Source organism: Cheilinus undulatus, linkage group 4 (assembly GCF_018320785.1).
Source record: "Cheilinus undulatus linkage group 4, ASM1832078v1, whole genome shotgun sequence".
In the NCBI taxonomy this organism is placed as follows: domain Eukaryota; kingdom Metazoa; phylum Chordata; class Actinopteri; order Labriformes; family Labridae; genus Cheilinus; species Cheilinus undulatus.
Genome location: NC_054868.1, coordinates 21,466,112 through 21,491,227, shown reverse-complemented (window position 1 = coordinate 21,491,227; position 25,116 = coordinate 21,466,112). Strand labels below are relative to the sequence as shown.

The window sequence follows — 25,116 nt, the reverse complement described above, 5'->3', positions numbered from 1 at the left end:
ATTTGTCACACAATTGTTTACAGCTAAAAGAAAATACACACAAAAAGAAAATTCCAAAGCTTTTATAGAAAACCCAGGAATGCAATGCCTCCGGTGTGTTGTTGTTGAGCGTGAACACAGAAAGCCCTTTTTACATTATTTTTTGTCTTTTTCTGACAGTCTTGTACTGTAACTGCGTTAAGCTCAAATATGCACCTTGTTTGTCGTCTCATCGTCGTATCCCAACGATTTGATCTGTGAGAAAACCACCGAGCCTGGCGCCGAATGGAGAAGGTCAGTGGATTTGTCCCTCGCCAGTTTTTTCTTTTAAAGTGAAGTCTGTATCAGTGTCTGGAGTGGATCATTTCCTGCGTCCAGCCCCTCCCCCCCCCCTCCCCGTCTTGTACAGCATATGTTTAAGTCCACAGAAGCAGCAACAGGTTCTGCTGGTAAATAAGAAGCAGCGGTACATCGATCACCTCAACCTGGCCCCACCCAGAGGTGAGCTGCGGAGTTGTCATGGCTCAGCCCTCCCCGTGGAGGAGACCGAACCACAGACCACTGAAACACTCAAAGCTGCTGCAACAAAGAAGTAGACCCACATGTTTCCATACAAAGACAGAATCATGATTGAATAAAGAGCGGGATCATTTTTTTTAAAGAAAAAAAAAGTTGGTTGATTACCTTTTGTTGGAACTTTAATGTACAGTCACTTGAAATAATACTAACTGAATACACATTTCATCATTAAAAAAATAAAAACACACTGTAAAATGATTTCAAATAAACAATCCCCGATCTGAACTGCAATAAACCATCTGCTTGCAATGGAAAAAGCAGTTTAAGGGACTCTTAATATATCTCATGGTAACACAAAAATCTTTTACATTTCAAGAGAGCAAGTTCCTTTTAAACTGACAGGAAAAATCTCCCTAAAAAATTATATTCTGAGCCTGCTAAAATCAACCTTTAGATTTAATGGATACAAATTTACATAATAAACCTTTAAGCAGATAAAATACTTCTTTATGAGACCAAATGCCCCCCTTCAAGAGAACCACTGAGAGGCTACTGTTTGTTTTCTTTATATAGAGGATGCCAATGTGTGTATAAAAAGTGCATAAGAGCAGCAGCATTGCTAGGACAGTGTGGGACAAAAGAAGATATTTTTAAATAAAAAAAAAATCTAAATTAAGGGACATTTCCTTTAAGATCATGAGGAGATCCTGTCCAATTTGGAAACTACAGAAAAATAAAACATAAAGACTTGCCAATGTTTTATGATCAAACTTAGGATGCTCTGATAAACGCACCATGTCACTGAGAGATGCAACTTTTTAAAATGTTTGATATGTTGGTCAATGATCAACTGAATGACAGCTACGCAGCCCAACACTGAAGATAATATCAAAGAAGTAAACATAACTAAAATTTGCACTCAAGGCAACAACCAGGATCTGTTTACATGTATAAAAAACATCTTCTAAACCATTTATCCCATCACCCATGTATGTTTGACTCTTTCAATACCTTTTACCACACAAATATCAATGGGGGTCAGAGCACCGCCCACCTCAAAGAGAAGTCCAATTTGCTTTTTTATCTTCTCAAGCAGGTATGATTGGCATTTCTCATATGTGTACAACATTACCAGCTTTACGCTTGACAACTGCTGCTTCTATTTGTTAAAAAGACCTCCAATCACCCTATTTTACAACTGATATCGCTTGCTTACAGATTGATACAACAGCAAAGAAACACTTAAAAAAAGTAAAAACAGCAGTAATAAAAAAGAATCATTGAAATAATTTATATCTTTGTATTCTCATGGACAATTGTGTTTAGAAGTGAACCACTGGCTCGCTCTAAACATAGGCACAGTTTAAAAAAAAAACACAAAAATTATAAACACCCCATCATTAGACCTTTGTTCTCTATGGTCAAGAAGCAATTAACATAAGTTATCTTGAGTGATGGTGATGTAAAAAAAAAAAAGGGCATATCAAAAAAAATCATGACAAGATGACAAAGTTAAAATTACGGCAGCAGCAGTAAATTAAGTTCCAAAGACTTTTTTTTGTTTGTTTTTGCATACAATTGTATCCTTGCTCACATAATAGATGCTTGTAATTACTGTAAATACATTGGCAATGGGAGCACGGCTTATATGTTTCAAAGACTTGCCACTTAGCTCACAATTACTCAATATATAGAACTTTATATATCTTCAGTTTTGGCAAAAAGATGGAAAAATTTCCTCTTGTATGATACGGAATGAACTATGCTCAGGTGTCTGGCTGGAGTCCGAGAAAGGCCGTGATAAACTCTGGAGAGACACAAAAGCCAAGTCTCCACAGATTCCCCTCATGTCTGCCAAAAGATGGTGAAAGAAACTTTTTCAATGTCCTCCTCCTAGATTTTGCCCCCGACACTGATTGTGGCCGTCTGTTTTCTTTACAGTGTATGATACACATAATGGGGGCGGGCAGACGTCAGAGTGCAGAGGGAGTGGAGGGTTTTGGACTTAAAGTAGGTATGAGATCTAGCAGCTCTGGGCTCAGACCATGGCACGATATGGTCCCTGCATTTTGAGGAACTGGATGATGAAGGAGGGACCTCCTGCGACGATCTGTGGCGGCAGGTGGCTGAGGGGACAGTTCTCGATGCTCATGATGGACAGCTTGCTGCAGAGGGCCAACTCGAATGGGAGGCTGTGCAGGTTTGGGTTGTCATTGAGGTACAGCTCCTCCAAGTTCTCCAGTGTACCTGAAGAAAGATGACAGATACACGTGCTTGAGTTGATTATGTCAGAGACATCGGCTCATAATCAGCAGCCTTTGAGCAGCACACTAACAAAACACATTATTAAGGACAAAAAGGTGCCTCTCATAACTCTTGATTTAATTAAACTTAACTGAGATTGTAAATATTAAGCTTTAAAGAGTTACTCTACATATGAGACAGCTATACGTCGTTTTTAAAAGAACGCTTTTATGCCATGTGCTGTAGAGATGATGGACAAAGTCAAGCACAGGGATAAAAAGACAGGGGACAGGGATATCTTTGAAGACTCTAGCCTGTACAAAGATTCGAGGGCTGTGAAATGGTAATTTCTTGTAATGCATCAAAACACACCTCATATAATCATAACAATCAGTGTAGTTTAAGAAAGAAAAAAAAAGATCATCTTTATGTCTGTCTTAATGTCTATGAATTAAATTAAATGATAATTTTTTATTCAAATGATCATTTGAATAAGTATAAAAAACTATGCTACTAGCAGAGTCTAGAGATTTTCCTTGGCATATCACTTCCCATCTGATTAAACCCAAAATACAACTATGTTCAGCCAAATAGTGTAAAGTCAAATAAATACATCTGTAAACCAACTTCACACTACAAAACTTAAACAACATCCCACTGTAGTGCTGGGAAGATGGTTTGCATAATGTGGCTGAAATTAGCAGAGCTCGCACCGCAGGCCTTCAATCCTTTTTGCAGGTTAACGACCACATTCCTGAGCTGAAAACTGTCACTGAAGACGTCGGTTATATGGGAGGACAAGCTGACACAGCCTCTGAAAAACTTTATCCCAATTATCTAGATCAAAATGAACTAAAAAGCACCTTTCCTATGTGAGGCTATTACTGCTCTAGGAGTTAGCGGTTGCTCATATCAGAGTTAAGCCTGATTTATGCTTCTGCGTCCGCTCAAAACGTCATTTCCAGCAGTTGCTTTTTCTGGTCTTTCTTCCTGTTATTAGCGCACATATCGCAACGTGGCATGCAGAGGCCTATGTACAATGAGCCTGTTTCATGTTGTTCTAATCACATCTGCACACTGATGCCGAAATTGTCGTTTTATTTCCCATTTTTTTCGTAACAGGTTTGATTTTATGCGAAATTTCATGTGTCCAAGGTGACCGATGATTCAAAACAGTTCCCGCTGCTTCCCCCTCACTTGCTCACCACTGAACCCCCACTTTAAACACCGGTTTACTCATTTATCACGTAGATTTCAACCATGGAAATTCATTAAAAACAGACATTGTCCAGTTCAGCGGAGAGCGACCAGCGACACAGCCGCTTGGATGTGACCCCTCTGAAACCACACAAACACATAGCCACACCCTCCTAGCGTCATGGTGGTGGATTGCAGAGCGACGTGTTCCCTCGACACAGAACTTCGAATGGTCAACGATGGCGTCTGGTTGACGGCGTACCTACGCCGTTGACGCAACTCAGAAGCATAAATCAGGCTTTAAGAGCACTGTGGCAGCAAGCAGTAGTCATTAAGAACAACTGAAGTGGCTACTAGTGCCGGGCAGTTGTGCTATGGGATCGTTTTAGTTGGATTGTGGACCTGAGCTGATAAAAAATAGTTTAACCAACTTGTCATTCTGGTGCGGAATATAAAAAGATCTGAATTTAGCTGGCTGATTACACGCATCCCTACCTGCCTAAGAGTTTATCAGTTATCATTAAAGTATGTAAATTGTTAAATCATTCTATTTCTGTCAATGCTGCAACATTTCAAGAAAGGACTACAAGACATTAAAGATACAGTGTGGTTAGTCTTGAAAGAGTGGGGTGTTACTAAATTATTTTCTAGGGATCATTTTGCAAGACTTTTCAGGGGCATTTTCATTGACAGTTTAGCTGGTATGACAGAGGCACACTGTGCTTTTGTAGAAGTCTAATACAAATGATGAGCAGTCTCTTTAACCACAAACTCTTACATGCTTATAAATTATGAAGAATTGGTAATAATGCATATACATCTATAGGTATTATGTACTTTGTTTTACTCATAGAGGTACTTTATATTTACAACCCCAATCCCCTTTCTCCAGAGAACAATACTTTCCATTTCTGCCTGAACATCAGTAAACAGGTGGAAAGAAAACTAATAACCATGACTGTAGGAAGACAAGTCATAGATGCTGAGAGGAATCCAATCTTTATTGGTGCTGCAGCAAACAAGTATTTGTAAGACTGGCGCATTAATCTTAAACTGTTACGGTCCATAGTAAATGCATTTATTTTCTTTAATTGCATGCCTTATTGTCCCTTTCAGTATACTCTGATGTCTCATTTCAGCTTGAAAAACCAGTCATGCTCAACATGTTAGTAAACACTTTTATTTTTACTGTCCCCTACATCCTTTTCAATCCATAACATGTTCTTTTTTTCTGTGTTAAAGTCTGTGTCATACTGTTTGAGCTACCCAAAGTTCTTTAATTTCGTTCAAAATAAAAGTAGGTAAGTTTCCTAGAGTACAAAAATGCAAAATAGAGGACTTTTAAAAAGCGTCAGAAAGGGGAGATTAAATTCCTAGATTAATCAAGATTAAGAATTTCAGTTGCTTGACAGCCCTTTTTTTATATTGAGTTCAATGGATTATTCCATCATGAATCCAATTAAAATAATTCTGCTCTATGCAAGAATGATTACACAAAAAGAGAAAATATGAAAGAAATTTTAATAGAAATCAACATATTTATAATTTTACACAGTCCAGTGCCACACATTCTTAAGATGTAAAGTTAAATAGTGTGGTGCTGGGCAATTAATCAAGTTCCAAGTTCAATTACAGTCTAGCTTCCTACAACCCTGAAAATAAGACAATCATGATTAAAAAAAACTACTAAGCCACATGCTGCGTTGCACTTGTTTTCCCATCAGTTTTGTCATGAAGAAAATGTTTTAGTGCATTAGCGTGACATTGTGTCCATTAAAGTTTTTTTTGTTAATCCATTGTTTTAAAATGTCATAACTTTTTATAAATTGTGTTTTTTCACTTGTTTATTTTTATTCTATCCATGTTTATCAAAGTTTTAAGAATGCTAAAGTTTGATAAATGTAGATGATGCTAACTGTAAAATCAATGAGTAACCGTGTTCGATAATTATGATCCTAGTCACAATAAAAAAAATAAATAAATAAAAAATGATATTGGTTTTAGCCATAATCGAGCAGCCCTTTAATACCGCACATCTGTCTTGTCCTTTCACTGCAATTCTTCATTAAAAATTGATCAAAATAATAAATATGCAAATTAAAAAGGTAGCAAAAATGTATTTCCCATTATGATTCAAACCTAAAGTTAGACTCTTAAGTTGGAGTATTAACAGCCACCCACTCTAACCAGTTAATTACAACATACAGTACTTTTATCCCTTTCGCTAATAATCACCATTGGAGTCTTGGCACTGCTACAAAAGTTACATCTGTCATGTCATCATACAATCCATTTTACAGTAGCAGCGCAGCACTTCATTTGAGGAGACAATGCAAGCAAAGATAAAAATAGTACCCAGTCCCCACAGTCTGGCTACTATTCAAAGTTTCAGTCACATCAAATGTATTATCAAACTCTCCGAAAATGCCCAGCACACATGAGAGCCAAGCACTTGTGGATGTTTACAGGGTGCAACCTATCCTTAATACAACTCCCCATAATCTACCAGTCAGGGTTTGATATGATCTTGACATAACTGAGTCATATAGATGACAATGCTTCTTGTTTTGGGGGACTATGATAGTGACTTGGGAGAATGTTTGATTCAGAATATCCATGACATCTAGCTTTTTCTCTTGTTTTCATGTGTTTTCTACAACTGGAGAATTGGTCATCTGTTCGCTGATGTTAGCAATCAAGTACAGGGAGGTTTGAGGAAACTGCTTACCAATCTCCTCTGGAAGGTGTTGCAGCAGGTTCTCTCCCAAACCCAGGTGTGTGAGATTGGTGAGGTGGCCGATGCCTCTGGGTAATGTTGTCAACTGATTATTTGTCAACACCAGTTTCTAATAAGAGAGAACAGAACAGTAGGGATATTAGCAAGAACACAGAAAATTACATTTTTATTCACTAATAACACAGAGTAACTACAAAATTCAGCTTCATCTCTTGCAGAGCTCTACCTACTTGTAGCAAGATACAGTGGCTTGCAAAAGTATTCATACCCCTTGAACTTTTTCACATTTTTTAATGTTACAACCAGAAATTTAAATTTATTTTATTGGGATTTTATGTGATAGGTGAACACAAAGTGGCACATAATTGTGAAGTGAAAGTAAAATCATACATGGCTTCCAAAATTTTTCCAAATGGAAATCTGAAAAGTGTGGTGTGCAAAAGTATTCAGCTCCCTGGAGTCTGATACCCATGAATAAAATCCAGTGCAACCAAGTGCCTTCAGAAGTCACCTAATTAGTAAATAGAGTCCACCTGTGTGTGAGATCTAATCTCAGTATAAATACAGCTGTTCTGTAAAGGCCTCAGACGTATGTAAGAAAACATCAGTGAACAAACAGCACCATGAAGACTGAGGAACACACCAGACCAGTCAGGGATAAAATTGTGGAGAAGTTTAAAGCAGGTTTAGATTATAAAAAAAAATCTCAAGCTTTGAACATCTCACGAAGCGCTGTTCAATCCATCATCCGAAAATGGAAAGAGCATGGCACAACTATAAACCTACTGAGAAATGGCCGTCCACCTAAACTTACAGGCCGGGGAAGGAGAGCACTGATCAGTGAAGCAACAAAGAGGCCCATGAGAACTCTGGAGAGATCCACAGCTCAGGTTGGAGAACCTGTCCACAGGACAACTATTAGTCGTGCACTCCACAAATCTGGTTTTTACGGAAGAGTAGTGGGAAGAAAGCCATTGGTGAAAAAAAAGGTCAAAAGGAGTCTCGTTTGTGGTTTGCAAAAAGCCATGTGGCCAAACGTGGAAGAAGGTGCGTCAGTCAGATGGGACCAAAATTGAACTTTTTGGTATAAACGCAAGGCGCTATGTGTGGCAGAAAACTAACACTGCACATCACCCTAAACACAGTATCATGCTGTGGGGATGCTTTCCTTCAGCTGGGACAGGAAAGCTAGTCACAGTTGATGGCAAAATGGATGGCCAAACACCAATTACAGGGCAACCTTGGAGGGAAACCTGTTAGAATCTGCAAAAGACTTGAGACTGGGGCAGAGGTTGACATTCAAGCAGGACAGCAACCCTAAACATACAGCCAAAGCTACAATGGAATACTTGAGATTGAAGCATATTCATGTGTTAGAATGGCCCAGTCAAAGTCCAGACCTAAATCCCATTAAGAATCTGTTGCGAGACTTGAAAATTGCTGTTCACAGATGCTCTCCATCAAATCTGACTGAGCTTGAGCTATTTTCCAAAGAGGAATGGGCAAAAATTTCAGTCTCTAGATGTGCAAAGTTGGTAGAGACATACCCCAAAAGACTTGCAGCTGTAATTGCAACAAAAGGTGCCTCTACAAATTATTGACTCCAGGGGGCTGAATACTTTTGCACACCACACTTTTCAGATTTTTATTTGTAAAAAATTTTAAAAGCAATGTATAGTTTAGCTTTCACTTCATAATTATGTGCCACTTTATGTTGATCTTTCGCACAAAATCCCAGTAAAATACATTTACATTTGTGGTTGTAACGTGAAGAAATGTGGGAAAGTTCAAGGGGTATGTATTAGGGGTGTGACGAGTCTTATCTCATGAGATGAGACGAGATTTTACACTTTTTTCAATTTTGAAAAAATATATATAGCTTCAATAGCTTCATTTAACAACAACTTTGACTTTTATAATTAAGTCAAACCTTCAGGTTTGACTTTTAATTTAAAATGGTCATACTTATCAACAAAATTATGCAGTATCTAAGTGACTTATCAAATGTCACAATGATATTACTAAACATAGTTTGATTAAACAAAAATGCAAAAACATCAGCTCATGAAGTAGTCTTGTTCACAACTGACACATTACTGATCTTTTGTTGTTAACACAACAGTCCATTTATGAGACAGTTTTATCCAACACCATTGTTCATTTCTCACAGAGGCCATCTGTGAATGATTATCTAATGGCTGAACAGCATGTCCAGTAGCCTGTTCCTTATAACTGAAAATAAAAGGCTCGGATATAAAGGAAAATGGCATTGTAAGAAAACATACCTGTAAATCTTTAAGATAGGCTATTTCATTGGGTAGAGATTCCAACTTATTTTCCTCCAAGTCAAGCTCCCGTAGTTTTCTCAAATTCCCAATACCATGTGGTAACTTCTTGAGAAGATTATTGGACAAAATTAAAACCTGTGAACAAAAAAAAAAAAAAAGTCACAGTAAGAACAACAGATCTGACACCATAGAGCATTGTAGAACTCCCGATGGCTAAACATCACATATTTCTTAAATAATGTCAATAATCAGTCATGAATTCCATGCACTAAAATGCATGTATGGACTGAAAGCAGGAAAGACAAGCTTTATCACATTGCTTCTGTTTAATGAGATGCTTTACAACTGTCTATGTTAAAAACTTCTATTTAGTGCTGGACCATTAACTGAAAAATAATCAAAACCGACATTTAGAGCCAATAATCAACATAAACCTGCTAGGTCGGTTATTTTGGTTTTGTCCCCTGTGAACGTCAGGCCGGTGTTTGTATGATACATATGATCAAGGTAATACATATACAGCGTTAATCAAACATAATCTTATCTGGGCAGCACACATTAGTAAATTAACCCCAAAGATATCTAGTTATGGAGATCTGTGCCATCCGTGATTAATCAATAGGTGCACAGTGGTTGCTTGCTCCGCACCCCCCCTCTGCACAGAGACTCTTTCATCAGGTCTCTCCTGTAAATGCATCCTCTCCTGTTAAACATCAACTTGTGCCATTGTTTAGTTTGTGAATGTATGAAGAAATTCCGTCATGTTACTGCGCTTGTTTTCATTGAGAATTAATAAACATTGAACTTCGTCGTGCAGATCAGCTGTTTTAAATCAACTCACAGGTGAAAACAAATAATGATGTCATAATAACGACATACGTTAAAGGTGATTCAATGTAAAAAGGCTAGTGATGATAACACTAAAGCAGAAATACAGTTAGGGAGAGAAAGAAAGCATAACAGGTGAGAAACAGGTGAGCTGCTATGTGTGTAGCCTATGAAGAAAGGAGGGGTGAGGGGTGGGTGCAGGAGGGGGCAAGACGAGTTTATGTTAGTTTAATTTTGTGAAAAACGGCAATAAAACAGAGTATTAATTAAGCTGTGATTCAAATAATCAACCTCGGTGATACAAGTTTTTTAATAATAGACACAGATAAAAAATTATAATATCTTTATCATTACAACAAGGAATATGATGATTAAAATGAATGATTGTTTTTGTGACTTTCTTCAGATAAAGGTTAGTTTTTCTAAAAAAAAAAAACATCAGTCTGTTTGGTACATTATCCTCGTTGATGCTTAATTGTAACTCAACACCAGTCAAACTAGAATCAGCACCACTCTGGTTTAACCAGGGCACAAAACTGTTTAAAGAGAATGGCATTTTATAGATTAAGCCATATAATCTTTTTTCTGGAAGTATACAAGATTGATGCATTACAAAATTTCAGTTATTTTTTTTTAAATTACAAACTGAGGCAGGGGGTGGAATAACCGTTAATTAACTGTAATCGAGGAAAGAGTTCAATTAATCGTGATTATGATTTTTGCCATAATCACCCAGCCCTAGTTCTATATATCTTCTTAGATTTAAACTACATTAAATGCCAGTCTTAATCCAAAAGGAGGACATAGTAAGCAATGACCCAGGACAAGGCAACTACTGTCAGATCTGGTACATAAGTCACTATGGTATATATGTGGTAGTCTGTTTCTGAAACGTCCTAAATGGAAAAGAGGCTTAAACTGTCCTGTGTAATGATCTGAATTTTGTTCAGCAGAGTCCACAACGTGCAGTTTCTGTGCAGCTGGGTTGCCCTTAAAGTACCATCTATTGTCACAGTATGAAGTATCTACTTGGTATGATATGGTAGCTGAGCTCTGAGCCTGCAGTGTTCAGTCAAACCAGCATTTTACACGTTTTATTTATTCAAGGATATACTTTTCTCTGAATGCACAGTTATGATGTGATGAGGAGGAAAAGCAGTTAAAAAGTGGTGCCAACCCCCACCTGCGTGGATGGTGCCATTCTGTATTCAAGCATGTTCTAAGCAGTGAAGCCGAATCTGCTCTGCAGTACAAAATGAATGGAGATTAATTTTCATCGTGGTCTTGTGCAGTGTGTGACTGTGGCAGCTACATGCACTTTTACTAACAATGAGCACTTAATACTGATTGTATGAAATTGTCCTGTTGTATAAGCCACATACCAAGCCACAACCAACTTTTTATACGCTGGATTTACTCTATTACTACTACCAATATTGCTATTAATAATAATAATAAGAAGAAGAACATTCACATCAGTAACAATTCAACAGACAAATTCTCTAAAGAGGGTATTTTGTGTCATTTGTAGGGTCTGTTGTGGCTTAGGCAGCCCTTTTACTGGCAGTGGACTGGACCCTGTCCAGAGGATTTCAGAGATGTTTTAACTTGTAATAAATGTATCCGTTTTCAAAACATGAAAATGTCTGCAGATAATTTCCACTTAAGAAAAATCTGTAACCATGACAGACTCCTAAACTAGGACTGACAAGCCGAGCTCCTTAAAGCAGGCTGTGCTGTATCCAAAACATAAAGTATTAACCACCGATTGTGCAAAAAGTTAACTTTTGATTCAATGGCACTTTATACTTCTTCGGTAAACTTGTTGAGTACTGCCATAGTAAACTAAATTCCTACAACCTATGCATGCAAGACTCACCTCCAAAGATACTAAACCACAGATGTCTTCTTGGATCTTTGTCAGCTGATTGGTGGCCAGGTTCAGCTCAACCATGCTCGTCCATGTGCCAAAGTCCAGTGGCAGAGAGGTTAACTGGTTGTCCTGAAGGACAAAAAAACACTTTTTAGCAAAATATCTGACAAAGCAGACGGTAAGTAGAAGGACAGCTCTGTTCAGTAGGCTGCGTTGACCAGTGCATTACGTCACATTAACACTGGATTACTTTTTAAACTGATGGAGCTAGCTACAAAGTTTGGGGGTACTTTTTATCTGACCACTGCATCTGTCTTGTTGCAAGAGCCAATGCTATAACACAGTTGCAGGTATGACAGGTATATTTCATGCAGCAGAAATATTCAAAAACAGAGACATTTAGTCACGGGACATTCATAAAGGGCTGGTCTGATTTTATGGTCAAAATGCAGAGGGGAATAATTCTTTGTTTTGGCCGTTTCTTTTACAGGTGTTTAAATGTGGTGTTCTCAAATATGGTTGAAGATCAGGGGTCCATTTCATAAAGCAGGTTAAGTGAAAATCTTGAGACTGTTTACCATGTAATGAGGGAAACTCTTAATTTCCATTTCAGAGAGGGAAGAAACTCAAGCCCAGAAATAAGGGCTGAATCAGGCCTGTTTCACAAGGAGAGGAAACCTACAGGTCATTTCCACTGAGCAGTCCAGTTCAGTGTGATACAGCATGGTACCCGTACTGTACTACTTCATTGGCAACCTTCCGTAGAGGTACCAAGCTTACCTATTAGTCCCAAAAAGGTAGAGCCACACACACAATAGGGGTTTACACTAATGTCACTCTCAGCGCACAACACAACTGCACATCTGGGCTGCAAAAGTACTGTATTAGCTAACACTGATGGCTAATTCTCCAAAGCAAAACTCTGCCATCAGTGTGTGAATGTGAAGTGAAGTGAGTAAATGGGTGGGTGTGGCCTGTGATGTAAAGCTCTTTGAGTAGTTGGACAACTAGAAAAGTGCTCTACAAGCTCAAGTCCATCTACACCCAGAGGGAAGAATTAAATTGTTTTAAACTCATACTGTCTTGGATCACATTACAGCCACTGGTGCACATTGAATAGTTTGACTAGAGAAGGTGATACTCCTGTGCCAGCTGTGCCGTAGCACACGCGTATATACATGCATGCATTCATGGTTTGCCAAATTAGCCCAACATCATTAAGAACAGTTCTTTAATCGGTTTAAAGCATCTTCACACACAGGCAGAGCTGCTGAGGGTGGAAACTGACACATACTCTCAGCAATACTGTGGCTATTTTTTACCCCGGAATATGGTGGTACTGTATTATCACCTGTTCCTAACTCCTACATTATTTTGGCTTGATTTTTCTTAATCTTAGCTAAATTGTGAGGTGAAAACAGCTCCATGTGAAAAGTTATAAAGCACAGCATCCATGCAGGTACTCCCACTTATTTCTCCTTTAGAAAGCCAAGCTTACGCTGCCTCCCTAGTATTCTTTTAATTTTTTGTCATTTTATTTGTAAAGGATATTATTTATATATTGCTTACTGTATTATTCTATATCGTTCACCATGCGTGAAAAGTTTTTGTTTTTGACAGTTATTAAAAAAATGAGTTCAATTTAATCTCACATGCTCCCACAGGCCTTTTCACTGAAACATTTTGACCTGTTACAGCAGGAAAAGAACAGATGTAAATTATAAATCAAAGATAGCTGGATTCAATTTGGCTGTTTAAGCTTGACTGTTCTGCTGTTTTGTCACACAGTCATGACTTACAAGGACAACTAAAAACACTGAGGCACTGCTGATGTCACTTTGCTTTTTGTTTTATTTGAAGGAAGGAAAAAACAACCAATGCCCCAATCTTAAATAAGAAGGTAGTAGTACATTGAAGTTTATGCATTTTTGATTTAAAAAATTTAAAAGATTGTTGATTTAAAGAATTTAGACACATACCTTCATGTTAAGCTTGCTTAACACTTTGGCCCTTGAGAAGATACCAAAGGGGATTTTGTTGATTCGGTTGTGCTCCATGTTGAGGGAGTAGATGGTGGAGAACTGAGATGGTCCACCCACAGGGTACGACTGGAAGCAGTTCCTGGCCAGCGTTAGGCTGGTCAGGTTGACTAAACTTGACAGTAGGCCCTGGCCAAGCACAGAGACAGAGACATAAGAGAGCTCTGTAGCATTTAAATACTTCTGATGCACTAACAGACATAAGCCATTCAGAATGATTTATCTGCATTAGATCGCTACAAGTATAAATGTTGATAGCTTTTAGAAATGCAGCAGTTGTATTTTGATTCTACTTACCTCTGGCAACACTGAAATGTTGTTGTTTTCAAGGTTAAGTTCCTCCAGTTCTCGACATTTGGCTAATGATCTGGGGATGGCTGACAATCTGTTGTATCTTAGGCCTAAGCGATTTATGCTAGCCAGATTGCCTGTAACAAGAACGTGAAAACATAGCTTCAGTTGTCTTTTTGAGAATATCTTGAGAACACATTTAGACCTAATCACAGATAGACTATAAAAGCATATATTCCCTTTTATAAAGAATGTGATGGCTTCACTTTTGACACCTAAAATATACTTTATTTACCTATAGTTTCTGGGAGGTCCAAAAGCTCATTGTGCTGCAGGTCGAGGTTGGTTATCTGTGTGCAATTCCCAATCTCCTTCGGTAGGTGTTCCAACTGGTTATGGGCAACATCAAGAGTTATGAGGCTGCACAGTTCTCCTGCACAAAGACAAACGACATTATTAAGATATCTGGCTGATCCAAAGTGTAAGTGCTTACAGTAACACACCCTCTGCCCCAAAGAGTATAACCATTAGTTTCTCTTTTACTCCTTATAAAATCTGAAAGACAATGGTGAAAAAGGGATACATTTTATAGCCACAAATACCTTTTGCAACAATTAAGACAATGAAGAAGACACAAAAGGCAACTGAATTTGTAACTCTAATATTAATGAATGCATATGCAAGATATGTGTAACAATAGGGGTGTTCAAAGGTGTGCCATCTGTCCTGTCTTCAACCAAAGCTTAGCTCACCTATCTCTGCAGGCAGCTGTTTTATCTTGTTCTCCCGTATGCTGAGCATGGTGAGCTTTGATAAGTTTTGGATGGCCTTCTCTACTGTTGTGATGCGGTTGAATCGTAGGTACAGCGTGGTAAGAGATGTCAGCCGGTAGACAACAGCAGGTATCTCCCTCAGCTTGTTGTGTCGGAGGTCAAGCATTCGAAGCTTCTTAAGTGAATCCAGGGAGTCTGGCAAACTGGTCAAAGAGTTCTCACTCAGGGCCAAAGTGACCAGGCCTGACAGGCAACCCAACTCAGCTGGCAGGCTCTGCAGCTTGTTGCTGTATAAGTAGAGTTCAGCCAGCTGCGTCAGCTCCTTTATGGAGGTGGGCAGCATGTGAATGGACCGTTTGGATAGATCCAATCTCATTGAGTTCTCCTCCCGGCACTTGTTGAGCTCTTTGATCACCTCGGCATTGCTGGACTTCTTGCGTGTACCTGGTGCTGGGTTTGGCCGCTTTATCGTATTGTCAACAGAGAAGGCAACACCCGGTGTCGAGCTGCTAGTGTCCTTCTTTCCTTCTTTGGCATCTTTCCCTTTGGTCTTCGTTTCTTTGCCCCCATCCTTGACTAAGCCTGCTAGAGCCTTGGCCTCCTTTTCCCTTTCTTTCCCTGTTGGACCACCTTTAGGGTCCTTTTCTTTCGATTCTTTTTCTTTTCCTAAAGTACTACTCATGTCGACGTTATCGGGCCTCCTGCAGAGTTGCTCATGAGAGTCTCTCTTGTCTAGTTACTTATTCTGGGAAAAGGGGACGCAGACAGCCAAGGAGGCTTTTACAGAAAACATCCCTGTGCGGGCCCGCACATTTATGATTAGCCTGAAAATAAAGACCTTGTGATCCAAGTGTTTTTCTTTTTGGATACTTTTGATACTGTTCCTTTGTTAAAATGCCATGGGAGAAAAAATCCTTTGAAGTCGCAGGATTGTGGCACCCATGGGCCACATGCTTAAGTGTTTGAACAGCATACAATCCCTGGACCAGACCTTCAGATATTAGTTGTTTCAGGCTGCAAAGGTCATGAAGTGCTTCTGAATCCCTTGAAGATTTTCTATTGGAGAAAAGAAAAAACAAGTTGGTTAAATTATTGTTGACTTATTTACAACATCACTGATATTTTAAAATCATTCTCAATCACTGGTCTTCCCAACTATCATGTATCCTTATTGGCAGTTAATTCTAAAATTTCAGGACTATGGGTCATCATTTTCATGACAAAGATGAGTAAACATAAAATAAAAGATAAAAGACAGTGCTTACCACAGTTTACAGTAAAAAGGGACAAAACATCAACCACCGAAATTTTCTGTAATAAATCAAATAGTCCCCTGACATAAAACCACTTCTTAAGGGGAGTTACCATCAAGAAAGCACCCTAACTACAGTTAAAAATCATTCAAAAGGCTAGATCAGGTTTAAATAACACAACTGTAACGGTTGGTAAACATGGAGTTTTCACTGTGCTTATATTTTCCCGTTGGTCTACATGGTTTAGACATAACGTCAAAGGGCCTGAGCAGAGGTGTTAGAAAAACAATGATTAAAGTCTAATTGCAAGTATTAAATTCTGTGATTCAAATCTAGTTCAAATGTCCAAAATCCACTTTTTCAAGACATACTTCTTTCACCCCAACTACATTTTCGCTACCAGCCAGTTTGACCATGGCAAACCCACTGCTGGTATTTTTTTCTGTGCACTCTCTCTACCTCCCTAGGTAGACCAATGCAGCAGGGGGGTGGGCTGGTTCTGGCTCTTGCTACCTTTGGTTAGCTCTGTGCGTCAGTGCTGTATGGTTGTGTCCACCATACTAGCATACTGTCCGTACCGTCTATAGAGCAGTAAGACATTCAGCCTGCCTCATCTTTATGACAGGCGAGCATTTAGGTGCACTCGATTGTACAATTCCCCGAGGTAAAAGGAAGTCTAACTCGAAGCATTCAGCGTACATCTACAAAATGAAAGTGTAGTACTTCAGGAACAAGACAGAAGCCTGAGATCCAATCACACTTCACCACCAAGTTAAAATAAGTGGAACAGCCAACAACTGCAGGCCAATGCACACAGCATTAATTTACTGATCTGCCAGCTAATTCTGAAAGCACAATAAAAAAAAAAGTCCAACTGTCATCTGTTTCATGTCAAAAGACCTGCAACCCCAAGGCATCAAAAACCATGAAGGCTTTAGATTTATGATCATGTCATCTATTTCTCTGGTAAGTTTCTGATAAATACTTAAATGGAGGCTTAAGTCTGCGTATTCTGTTCAGATGAACTTATTTTCCAAAAATGAATATGATTGATTTAGATTGCCCTGTAAGCGTGCGTCATTGCATTTAGCTGATAAAAACATTACAAATAATCAGTATGCATTATTTTTAAGGCATTTTTTTGTTAAATAGCACTTTGCAGCTTTTCAATGCACAGCAGACATCGGCTTACCTTGGAAAAATACTGAATGAGTGATATAAGTGAGTATCAATTCAGAATCTAATCATGACCCCAACAATGAAATCTAATATGAATATCTAGAGATTCACACTCCTAGAGCTAAGAAGAATAAGGCAAGCTCAACGCAAACCACTGGAAGCTGAGGTGAGGCGAGAAAGCCACCTGATAAAGTGTGGCTGACGACTGCTGGAGGAGGTCTGGGTAAGATTACACATGTGTAGGGCAGGTCACTTAGCATGGCCCAATACAAAAAAAATGTAAAAATTAAGTTAGTAGGAGGAAGTGTGTTATCATTTGCTCGCAAAAAATCTCAGCTATATACCCATCTAACAGGTTAAACACCAACTTCCCTTTTTTAATACCTATTTAAGATTATTGTTAATACTGGCAAACTTCATTTTAAAAACCAATGCTGTTGGCTGAAAAAAAACATCAATGCCATGAAAAAGTCAGTTTAACCTACCTGCCACAGCAATGATATTTTGACTCTAAACTTTAGTAACATGCAGAATATCAAAGGTTACTGCACTTATGTGACAAACCTTCATTTAATGTTATTTAAGTATCCAGTGTATGAAACGAACTACAATCAGAAAGTATCCTGACAATATCTTACTTTAACAATGCTGTGAAAAAGTATTCACTCCCTCTCTGATGTCTTTCTTTACATTTTTTGCATATTTGTCACACTTCAATGTTTCAGATCACCAAGCAAATTTGAATATAAGACGAAGAAAACCTGAGCAAATACACAAATAGCAGTTTTTGAAATATGATTTCATTAATTAAGGGAAAAAGGCCATCCAAAACCTTCCTGGCCCTTAGTTCAAAAGTAATTGCCCCCTAAGCCTGGCCACACACTACAGGATTTTAAGCCTAATTTGAGGCAAGAATTTCCTCCTCCGACTGTGGGGACATATCCAGAGTGAAGCCCTGTCGCAAACGATAACTTGTCAGAAAAATCTGCATACGTGTGGTTTCAACATGATTATTTTACTGCTCCAAATTGCATTGGAGCCTCCCAGACCCCTAATTGTAAACGATTCTAGGTCGTAGTGCCTCTGACGGAGAAGCCACAACAGCCAATGAGAGCGAGCAGACGGGGTAGTGTCACCAGCCGGATCATATGTGCTTTCACCGCTAAACACAGCTGTACCTTCATTCCAGCCAGGAGCTCATCCTGAGTCTTTCCCTTCTTTTACGATTTTTGCTGCACCTGTAACACATGCCAGGGCAGCCTGGTGAGGAGGGACAGCAAGACGGTATCAACAGACATCCATGTTTGTTTTTTCTGAAGTCAAGTGATCACCCGAGGTCGCGGGCAGGTCGGCAGGTATGTGGTCTCCAGTGATCTGACAGTCTGGCTGAGTTGTCTAGTGTGTGCGTTCAGAGGATTAAAGATGAAAATCCCTCTAAATTGTCCTGATGTTTGTGGTCTTCCATGGTTTTAAAATCATTTCAGATTTTAAAAAAACCTGTCGTGTGGCCGGCCTAAACCTAATAACTGGTTGTGCCACCCTTGGTGGCAACAACTGCAAGCAGTCATTTGTAATAGCTGGCAATGAGTTTCTCACATCACAAGGGAGGAATTTTTGGAGGGTTTTCAAGCATGAACGGCCTTCTTCAGGTCATGCTACAGCATCCAAGTCAGATTTAAGTTCGGACTTCGACTGGGCTACTCCAAAACCTTCTTTTTTTTCTTAAACCATTCAGAGGTGAACTTGCTTGGTCTGTTTTTGGTTCATTATCCTACTGCATAAACCAAGTGCACTTGAGCTTAAGGACACAAATTCATGTCTGGACATTCTCTCTCAGGGTTTCTGATACAGAGCAGGATTTGTGGTTCCATCAGTTATAGCAAGTTCCGGGTCCTGAAGTAGCTGAGCAGCCCCAGACCATTGCACCACCACCATGTCTGACTATAGGGATGATGTTCTTTTTATGAAATGTTGTGTTTTACGCCAGATGTAAAAGTTCAGCTTTTGTCCTGTCAGTACACAGATTTGTTTTTTTAAAAAGTCTTGGGGGTCATCATGAAGTTTTTTGGCCAATATGAGACGAGGCTTTGTGTTCTTTTCATTCAGCAGTGGTTTTCGCCTTGGAAGTCTCCCATCAAATCTATTTCTGACCCTTTTCTTCTTATTGCTGAATCATGAACACTTTGACCTTAACTGAGTTAAGGGTTGTTCTGGGTTCTTTTGTGACCTGAATAAGTCGTTGATGCGCTCTTGGAGAAATTTTGGTGCACCAGCCACTCCTGGTAAGGTTCCAAGTTTTCCTCATTTGTGTATGATGGCTCCCACCGTTGTTTGCTGGACTCCCAAAGCCTTAGAAATGACTTTATAATCTTTTCCAGACTGACAGATGTCAGTGACTTTGTTTCTCATCGGCCCTTGAATTTCTTTAGATCACAACATGATGTGTTGCTTTTTGAGCTCTTGTAGCCTACTTTACTTTGTCAAACAGATAAGTGATTTCTTGATTCAACAGGTCTGGCAGTAATCAGGCCTGGGTGTGGCTTGCGAAATTAAACTCAGCTTTCCAAAAATACAGTTAATTCATGATGAAGTCAATTAAATCATTGTTTAGAAATATTATTTTTAATTTCCTCTAGTTATCTTTGTCTAACATTAAAATTTGTTTTTTTGATCTCAAACATTCAAGTGTGAAAAATGTGCAGAAGAATAAGAAATTGGAAAGGGGGGAAATACTTTTTTACACAGCACTACTTGACAAGAAGATTACACCAACAGGTCTGGCAGGTTGTCAGTGCCATGAAATACTTGGTAATGTGTGTGCTGTATCTGTCCAAGTCTGCTGAATGTACTGTGCACAACCTCATACCATCTTACTCCTACTAAACAAACATGGCCCAGCAGGTGTTTACTTTAAGCATACAGCCCCACCTAAACATGCATTCAGCTATCAGTTCCTATAAAGCCTGTAACACAACAATGGCACTGAATATTTATGTTTCAAAGACATCCAGACCAAACACATAGCCCTTTGGAACTTTACAAGACAAACTGAGCCAGAATGTCTCTGCTGGCCAGTCTCTGTTTAGTCTCTGGTGCTGCTCTACCTCTGTGACTGTGTAAAGCTCCCCTGCCTAAGTACAAGCTAAGCTTTGGTGAAAAGAGAGGCAGGTTTGGCTCAGGATCAGAGCTAAGTGAAAAGGTTAGGACTGCTGAGAGTAATCTTTAGAAGTGGCCTTCAAAGCATGAAACCCCCACAACAACAGGTCATATGACCTTTTAGCTAAAAGAAATGTTGGGTCAATAGCAGCACCCCTTATATGACAGACTGCTTGGCTGTTTTTTCTGTAAATTTAAAAAAAGTATCCATGTTCTGTATATAAAAAATGTATCCACTGCTTTTACAGCCTGTCATAAATAAGTGAGTATGTTAGATCGGCTTTCATGGAAATACCTGTACAAAATCATTATTGGTCTAGAGACAAAAGCCAGGCCAGCCCAAATGCTGGGGCCATCAAAAACAAACTAAGCAAGCAACTTCCTTTTATGGTTCTGCTCTCCATGTCCCTGCACTGGTATAGCCTTCCGTTTATTACAAACTGTATGTAAACCCTATCTCTGTGCCTAGGTCATTTTATCTATAACTTAAATACAAAGACCTTATGAAAATGTTTAAACTCCTGTAGAACAAGCTTATTTCCCATAAAACGTTACTTTTTTTAACAATTAGAAGTCTTTTTTTTTTACACCAGAAAACACACAAAACCAAAATACATGTTGTCTTAACTGCATCTATCACATTCACTCAAAAGATTTCTACAAACACTGGTAGTTCAGGTGATCAAAAATGCCCTGGTTTCAGAAGAAGGAGTAACAGTCAAACAGATACTTGATGTGTAAGAAACCACAGAAGCAGTGGTTGATGCTCTTAAGTTCTCCTTTACCTACAGTGGCTGCTTTCATACCCAAATGTAATGACAAGACAGCCTTAAAAGCTGAAGCACAGGGAAAAGGAGATAGAGGGACAATCCAATAGGTGTGCATAACATTGGAAGACAGTAGAGTTTATGTATCTTTTCATTTTTGGGTGAAAAATTGATAATTTTATGGTGTTTGCATCTGTAACAGACTTTACAATTGTGCCCTTTGCAGTTCTGGCAGGAACTTCTTTATTCGGTGATGTCCCTGTTTGAGAGGTTGGCCACAGGCACTGGATAATGTTAACTGAAAAGAAGAGTAATTGAAACAGCAAAACATGCAAGCTTTTTGTGAAATCCAAAGAGTTAGGCCAGCTTCTCTTGTAAACATGGGGTTGAACTCATACTAATTTATGTCTATCAAATGCAACCCACATAGAGACACATGAAGTTTCCATTAAGGATATTTTGACTGCATCTGATGATACTGGTGCTTTTAGGACAAAGCAGAATTGCATACCATTTCTCATTATGCATCCATTACAGATCCGTTGGATCAGAGAGGATGCATCAACGTTTGGATAAGAGAATAAAAATTAATACGTGTGTAGAGTTAATTTAACAAATTAAAGCATTAACTACGGGTGTGACACAGAACATGACTGTCATCTAGCTTATGTTTTCTTGCGCTACAGTATGCTACTTGTCACTCATTTTTAAACAAATAACGCCAGGGATGGTCTGGCTTTGCATTTAATGGCTATCTGTGCAATATTCAGGAGAGTAAAGAAAACAAGGCTGAGGAGCAGCTAGCGGCTATCGTTAATAGTACTCCACAGCTTGACGCAGCTAGCTTCGTGCTACGTGTGCCAATGACAAATCCTTACAAATAGATTACCGACAGAGGGGTACCAGGTCGGGAAGTCAGGTCACCTTTCTATATTTACGATTTTACTTTATATGAGCACCTAACAACATTGTATCAGGGTTGGTGACGGTGTAATACATGCTGTTATGAATACCTTGATACGGGAATTGATAATGCCAAACGTTACGTTGTAACTGTTAACATCAATTAGCCAAGTTCAAGCCGTTAGCTGTTTTCTCGTAGACTTAAAATGACTTATGTTAAATGTTAACTCACAAGGAAAATATATGCACAGTACATACATGCGAAGACCTATCTTCAGAAAGAATAAAATACATGGACTAAGTCCGCTAAAGCGACTGACAACAAGGCAGGAAATGAAAACAGCTAAGCTAAACGTCAACAGCAAATCAAACGTCAGTTGTGCTGTCGTGCTAACGCGAGCTAGTGGGCAAGCTAGCCCAACAGTTAACATTAAAGTCAGATACTGGAGGAAAGATAACAACACGGCCAAGATACAACGATGATACAGACATCTATTGCTACTAGAATGTCGACAAAAACTGCGTGAAGATTTTGCCTGACATATAAACTCACATCCAGCGGATAGCTTTGACTAAGCAGAGCTAGCTGTGTAGGTAGGCCCGAGCGGAGCGACTGTCGGACGCGGAGCAATCTGTCCGCCGTAAGTCCGTCGGAGGGGAAACCTCTGCTACAGCCAGCTGAGCGCAATAAGGTAGTAGACACCCAGAGAGAAGAGCAAGTGGTGAGGGGTGAAATCTCAGCAGAATGACCATTTGAGGCGCAAAGCATGCCACATAGGTGTAACGCAGAATGTAAGCGGCGTTCCCGTATTGAATATTAGCCGAGGAAAAAAAGAAAAAACTGAAAAACAGCGGCCATTCCGAAGCTGAACAAAAGAGTGTGTCCGTGGCGCCACCACAAAATGACACTTCAGAATTACACCCGCTTCAACCAGGGACTGACGGACTAGTGGAGAGAAGCGTGGCCGTAATACGGAGCTAAAACGTTCACTGTTAATACGATAATGTAACTGTTTTACCTTCAGAGGTGTGACTCCGCCATCCTTGCAGCTTCCTCCTCTTTTCCTACACTGCTGCTCCGCTCCCCTCCCTCCCCTGCTACCAAACTGCGTCATTCGCACGCTTAACCAATGTTATCACGAGACTTTGAAATAAATCACATATTCCTGGATAAACACTCGCTTTATTTACATATTTCGAAATGGAGATCATTTTGTGTTATATATCAATAAATATCAATAAAATTATATATAGAATATGATTTTTTAAAAATCCAATCCTCACTTCCCCTCCGTGTAGGTTTGAAAAAATACACACCCTGCTCTGCTCTAACCTACTGAGAAAAAAGTATCAGTATTAGTGATAACAGACGTTTTCGTTTTAACCTCACTCAATAGACAATTTATAACCTGGAGGTTCCTTGTTTATTGAATCAAATAATTCACAACTCACATCCTTGATTGTGATTTACAAAACAGTGCTGGTTAATACCTGCTTCTAAGTAGATGTAGGATAGCGTTTATTTCCTTTATCACTAAATGTTTGCGCTAAAACAAGTCACAGTTAAACGTATCCCAGAAATAATCTCCACAAGGAGAATCAAACTACCAAGAAACGTAAAAAACAATGCAATTAGTAGTTTAGTTAATTAGTTTATTGGTTTCAAAATATGAACCTACTTGGAGTAACAAAATTAAATAGACTTAAAAGAACGTAATAAAGATATCGATAGGGGATGGTGATATGAAGTATTGTATTCAAAATAAAGAGTAGGCCTATCTGGATCTTACAAGAAGGCAAAACTCGTCATTAGTGATAAAGATGATTTCCTGAAGAAACTGACATTTTTCTGTAGCCTTGTCTGTAATCATTTGGAAACAGTCCTTGTGTTTCCAAATTGTTTTTATTCTTTGTAGTGCATTTATAATGTGAATAAAATACTTGACTTCACTGGTGTAGCAAAACAAAAGCCAACCCTTCATATAAAAATGAATAAACACAAAGGTAAATGTATACATTACAAGAAAATAATCCTTTTCATTGGTTATGATGTTTTTATGTTATTGATGAATCCTGTTTTGCACTTCCCAAAAAAAAAAAAAAAAAAAAAAAAAACTGAACTTACCAACCAACTAAAAAGGACTGAAAAATACTAGTACTTCAGAACAGTGTATCAGGGCAGTACAGTACAGTAAAATATACTATCTTTCTCCAGGATGGGATGTAACTACATTTACTCAAATTGCTGTAATTGAGTAGTATTTTAGATACTTGTATTTTTAGTACATTTTGAAATCAGTACTTGTAATTCTACTTTTAACTATGTTTTAACCAGAGTAACAGTACTTTTACTTGAGTGAAAAACCATCTTACTTTTTCCACCTCTGTTGACTACATAGAAGCAAATAGTGAGGGAATGATTCCACATCACATCCCAAAATAGCTGTTGTTCCCCATCCTGCCCTTGGCAGAGTACTTAGATGTGTTTTATATGTGTTAAGTTGTGTTTAGATGTTGCCTGTTGTACAGTGATCTATGCTGGGGTTCATTTGCTCATGTTTCTGGTGGATTGTTATTGTTCATAATGTGAGACACATATTTGCACCATGAGTAAACTTATCAACTGAGTTAGATTTTCCACCTTTGATGCTAGGTGTTCCTAAAGGACATACAGTGCATATTCTTCATTGCCTTGCTTTGAGCTTGACTCTGATTTATTTTGCCTGAGGAGATCCACCTGGCCACAGATTTTTAATAGTTACTGCAAATCTGTCAAACTGTAAAATATTTAACATTCTCAAAATTGTGGTTTTACTAATGTAGTGTATATTGTAGACACACATAAAGTGTTACATTTAACTCTGAGTTTAATTATGCTGACAATATTGCTGTGTATTTTACTTTATTATGAAGATGTGACTCTACCTGAACAACCTGTTTGGAGGTCTATTCCCTTGTTGTTATTGCCTATAAGAAAAGATAATGTTTTTCAGTACAACTCCTCAGTAGCTACTCAGTTCTCAGTAGCTACTTAAAATAATCTTTAAATGAAACAATTTTTACTTTTACTTTAGTAGATTTATAGATCAA

At 38.7% G+C, this 25,116-nt stretch overlaps 1 protein-coding gene across 4 annotated transcripts; it reads right to left on the bottom strand.

Moving 5' to 3' along the window:
• Positions 1-936: 936 nt before the first annotated feature.
• On the bottom strand, positions 937-23,112 carry shoc2 (SHOC2 leucine rich repeat scaffold protein). Of its 4 annotated transcripts, XM_041784661.1 has the most exons (10): positions 23,046-23,091; positions 21,333-21,421; positions 14,748-15,824; positions 14,291-14,428; positions 14,002-14,132; positions 13,645-13,833; positions 11,672-11,794; positions 8,962-9,099; positions 6,668-6,785; positions 937-2,745 (listed from the first exon to the last, which is right to left on the bottom strand). In XM_041784661.1, the coding sequence occupies exons 3-10, from the start codon at positions 15,448-15,450 to the stop codon at positions 2,537-2,539; spliced, it is 1,749 nt and encodes a 582-aa protein (XP_041640595.1). In that variant the 5' UTR covers positions 15,451-15,824; positions 21,333-21,421; positions 23,046-23,091; the 3' UTR covers positions 937-2,536. The 4 variants fall into 4 exon arrangements, with proteins under 4 accessions (XP_041640595.1, XP_041640596.1, XP_041640597.1 ...); XM_041784662.1 differs by lacking the exon at positions 21,333-21,421 and having other exon boundaries at positions 23,046-23,112; XM_041784663.1 differs by lacking the exons at positions 21,333-21,421; positions 23,046-23,091 and adding an exon at positions 22,580-22,969.
• Between the last annotated feature and the right edge of the window lie 2,004 nt (positions 23,113-25,116).